At 39.4% G+C, this 4,966-nt stretch overlaps 1 protein-coding gene across 1 annotated transcript; it reads right to left on the minus strand.

Annotated features, from left to right (window-relative positions):
• Positions 1 to 2,510: 2,510 nt before the first annotated feature.
• On the minus strand, positions 2,511 to 4,221 carry LOC113291038 (UDP-glycosyltransferase 79B30-like). Its single transcript, XM_026540620.1, has 2 exons — positions 4,097 to 4,221; positions 2,511 to 4,013 (listed from the first exon to the last, which is right to left on the minus strand). Exon 2 carries the CDS (start codon positions 3,987 to 3,989, stop codon positions 2,616 to 2,618), a length of 1,374 nt encoding a protein of 457 aa, XP_026396405.1. The 5' UTR covers positions 3,990 to 4,013; positions 4,097 to 4,221; the 3' UTR covers positions 2,511 to 2,615.
• Between the last annotated feature and the right edge of the window lie 745 nt (positions 4,222 to 4,966).

Consider the following 4,966-nt stretch of genomic DNA (forward strand, 5'->3'; position numbering starts at 1 on the left):
AAGAAAAATTTAGAGAAAGAAAGAAAGAGATCAAGATGGAAGAAAGAAAACATTAAAAAAAAATTGAGGTACTTACATAATCCTCCTCGGTCATCCCCGTAGGTCTACTTCGGAAGTAGGGTCTAATCTGCCTTTGGAATCTCTCCCCCAAGTAACAACTAACTCTTGTGCCACTTTCAAAGTGAAAAAACAGAATTCTCTTTTTGGATACTTCTAGTGCATACTCATATTGGTCTCCCACAGCATACCGACTCTCTTCCCATGGTTGCCAAATACATGTTTCCCTTGTTCTAGTATCAATCTGTATTCTTGCGCATTTCACTGAGTGTTTCATGGTATCCTTTTGGCCTCCTTTATGTCCTCTCTTCCTTGATACAATCCTTTCCTTCTTGAAGAGACTAATCTTTGGGAAAACATCAAAATGTCCTTGAGGTGAATGACAAAGGAAGGGTTGCATGTTGCGAAAGTAGTAATAGTACCAATACTCAAGTACCACAACCATGCCAACTAAATTCGTACCCTTGGTTGACCAATGGTCGAGATATTTATAGGTATTACCTAATGAAGCTAGACCCCAATCATACTCCCCAACTCTATCTAAATCAGCCAATAACAAAACCCATTGTTTATCTACTTTTCCAGTAGAATGCTCTAGAAGAAAATGACCAAAACACCACATAAAGAATGCTCGTGTCAATGTCACTGCACATTCAATATTATTCTGGCCTTCTCTACTTTCAATGTATTTTTTCAAGACAATTAAGGAAAATGTATTAGTCTTAGAGTCCCATGGACCATAAGTTTTGATATCCGAAAAATACAAATCATCCAAAGCAGGATATGTTAGATCACTACCCAACTGCGGCATAACTACTGGTCGTTTACTAGGGTCACCAGTAGGAATTCCCGTTAACATGTACCAATCTAAAGGAAGGAGGCCAATTTCAAACTCCCGAAAATGAAAGCTCCTAGTACTTTTCCACCATCTCTCAGCTATGGCTTCAACTAAGCCTCTATCCCCACTGGAAAAATCAAACTCAAAAACAGAGGAAAAGCCACAGTTATCACAAAATCGTTGTGCTACCGGATTATCTTGCACCGCAATTTTATAATATTTTTCAACATCTTTCAAACTACCTCTAAAGCTCACACTTCGAGAGTCTTTCATAACATCTTGACATACATGTCTATCACAATTCTTTGACGAAACTATATCCAACCGGTCTAGCAATTCATCCATACTCGTACTACAATCAATAACAAAGATGAAAAAAAATATCACTATCATTCATTTTCATCCATACTAACTAAATTATCACATTACCAATTCATCCATACAAACTAAATCATCATTATCATTCATTTTAATCATACAAATTATCATTATCATTCATAATCATATAAATTTACCTACAAACAAACTAATCATACAAATTAATTCATTTTTATCACAAAAAAAAAACCATTTTTTGTTCATCACACATAATCAAATTAAATCCCCAAAAAATGAAAATCATCACAAATAATCAATTTAAATCATACAGATATCATCTACATCATCTAAATACCAAGTATCAATCATCAATTTGAATGAAATCGTATCAAAAATCAAAAACCCTAAAAATTCAACCTAAAACTTAAATTTCTTACCTCGGATGATTTCGTGGATGGAATCGCGCCAAACCACCTTCAATCGATCACAAATCCAGTGAAGCACAAACCCACGGAAGGAATTTGTAAAACAACTTCTAGAACTCAGGATCTCTGAGAAACAATTTTGGGAGAGAAAATGAACATTTTTGAGAAGAACTGTAAATGGAGGAAAGGTCGAGTTTTCGCTGAATGTATCGAGTCTCTTCAACGCCGAACAGAGCGGCGCGTCAACTTAGCTGACTATGGTCAAACGTCGTTTGGTTCGGCGTTCCCCAAACGCTCTACTGTTCGGCGTTTAACGCCGAATTGTTAGGCGTTCCGCTGCTAGATTGGCCATCCCACAGGGGTTAAGAGGTTGCCCTATCTGACGTGGATGGCCAATCTAGCAGCTAAATATCTAGCCCATAGGACTAAGCCTAAGATTAGGACAGTGAGAGTCTAGATAAAGCTTTCTGCTGGCTGAGAAGTCGGATTTCTTTTATGATTTTAAGCTTGTTTGTTTCTTCGTGATAGTAACAGTCATGCAGTAAATTTTGTTGGTCACAGTTACTTCCTTCAGTATATTTTGTTGGTTAGGCAGTAAATTTTGCTGGTTTTAAAGTTGAAGGACAGTTCCTGTAGTACCAAACAAAGAAAATAATGTGAATGCTGTACCCTGAGGGCTTAGGCCATGTGTTCATGTACTTTAAGAAAATGGTAGGCTCTAAGCTCTCAATGTGAGATAAGCCCTACATAGAATAGACATCCTTGAATTTTCAAGCATCTCTGGCTTGGTGAGTGGTGATTCTTTTCTCGTACAATCTTGCTGTTCCCCACTTGGAAAATAAGGAGATTTGAAGCAAATTAAATCATCCATTGGTCTAAATGCACATGTTCATTCGCTTATTATTGATTCAACAAAGTTGATAAAACATAAAATCAGTGACTGTACTAGTATAGCAGTCATCCGTTACAAGTACTCACTATAGCAGACCCTGAAGCTTGGTGATGAATTCGTTGGTGTAGGAGGATTCAAGATTATCTTTCAGCAAAAACTCTTTCCATTTAGCATGGTTCAGTCTCACTTCGTCAGCAACTTCGCCTTTTTCGTCCATCACTAACCTCACAGCATTGCAGATACTTTGTTTAGTAAAGGAACCATCTTCTTCTTCTCTCTCAACCTCAACTCCAACTTTTAAATCCCCAGCCATCAACCTCGCATTCACTATCTGGTCACCAATCTGTGGAAACAATACAATCTGACAGTCATTAGCTAATGCCTCTGTTACCGAGCCTGATCCACAGTGGGTCACAAAACACCCGATGGAAGGGTGACTCAGTATCAGTTGCTGCTGAACCCAACCCCCTTCTACAGTTCCTCTTCCCATGACTCTGTCTGTAAATCCTTCTGGAAGCACTTCCTCGACTGAATTATTACCTGTTGGTGGTTTCAGTGCAGCCAAAAAAGGTAGGCCAGTAAGTTCGAGACCCAAAACCAATTCCTGGAACTGATGTTTATTCAAGTTAGATTGACTTCCAAGTGCACAATAGACAACTGATCCTTTCTTGAACCCACCTAGCCACTTGTCCCACTTCTCATCTAAAGTGGAAGTGGGTGTTTCAGGAATTACAGGTCCAGAGAGTAGAACGGGTTTCTTGAACTGTCTCTCTAGATAGTCACAGAATGCTCCTTCCATCTCCTTACAAGCTTTGAAAGCCATGGCGTCACATTCGTATAATGCTGTCATCATTCGATTGTGGAACGAAACACCGCTGCCTAGTACTTTCTTCCTAAAGGAGGCATTTGCCTTAGCTTCGTAGGAGCGGAGCTTCACAGCCGAAGGTGGGAAGCCCAAAGGCGGGTGTTCCAGGTTTAGTTCTGATTCTTGGTCTCGTGCTGGGGTTGTTGTGTAAGCAATAGTTGCTGGACTGATGATGCAGAAATGGATAGATTTTATACCAAGTCGACGTGCCAGGGCTGGGATCCAATGAGTAAAATCAAAGAAGATCAAGTCAGGTTTAAGGTCAAGCAAAATGGATTCAATGGTTGGCTCAGTACGATCCATTGCTGTCATGAGGTGAGTAGGTAAGGGGAAAGGGACGTCTGCAGTGGTTTCTGCATCAGATGGCACGAGGCCTTCAACGCGTGGTACATTTAGTGGAATGAAACTGATGAGGCTTGGATGAAGGTTGAACGAGTTGATTTTGGATTGCGTTTTGGTGGGTATTATGAAAGAAACTCTATGGCCTTTTGCTGCGAGTTTGTTCGAAGCGTGAAGGAAAGCAGTTAGATGACCCATTGCAAACCAAGGATACATGACTATGTGCAGCATTTTGCCTTCACCATTCATCGCCATAAATCTCCTTGAACTGTCCACACACTGTCAGGAAAACACAGAAAAACGAAAATTAAATTGGAAACGAATAGAGTGACAAGAAAAACAATACGGTATAAATTACTTACACCAAATGCTCCAATGAAAGAGTTCCCAAGCAAAGAAATTGCTGTAATGCTAAGTTACAAGTATAAATTGAGTGGCGAGATATGATTAAAGGTAAAAGGCCCTTAAATAGCTTTCAGAGGGGGATCTTTCTTTAAATTTGAATGGTAAGTCCTCAAAGACTTTGCTCGTACATTTGAAAAGTAAAAACGTGCGTGACAAACTTTAGAGCCAACACCCAAATACTTGGCTAATATCGTAGTAGCAAATTTGGTCAAGCAACACAGGTAAACGGTAACTTAAAGGTTCTTACTTCTAACATCATATATTTCCTTGATGGGGGGTGGGGGGTGGGGGGTATGGGCAGCTTAGTACCTAGTACATGCAAAAGTCACTCACTTTATGCCCAAGCATTACTTAGCGAAAATAGGCCTCAAGCTGATGAGCACAACATTTTCTTACACTCTTTTTTTGCTTTTCGCTTCTAGGACGAACTCTCAAACTATCTGTTTTCTGAAATTGAAACAATGGGGGTGATCGACCTCTCTATGAATCATTACATCTAGTGCCTGAACCTTTGCAATATTCTAACATACGCTTACGTTTAGCAGTAATACATAACCATCAGGACACCTTAGAGGAATTTTTCTCTGTAAAACTAAATCTCTTCTGTGTCAACGAAATTGCATGTGGAGTTGATGACAGTGCATAACATATCCCTCACTCAACCAGCACAATGATACTTAACGGTCTTGACGTTTGAGCAGAAAATGAGAAGATTTGGGTGACCTTTTTTTTTTGTACTGCTATTTGGATACCAAGTTTTATTAGATTACGAGGTGTTGTCGCTGCCTTTCTTTGATGGATATGGTGTTTTTAACTATCACCTTTTT

The sequence above is a fragment of the Papaver somniferum genome, chromosome 1 (genome assembly GCF_003573695.1).
Source record: "Papaver somniferum cultivar HN1 chromosome 1, ASM357369v1, whole genome shotgun sequence".
Lineage (NCBI taxonomy): Eukaryota > Viridiplantae > Streptophyta > Magnoliopsida > Ranunculales > Papaveraceae > Papaver > Papaver somniferum.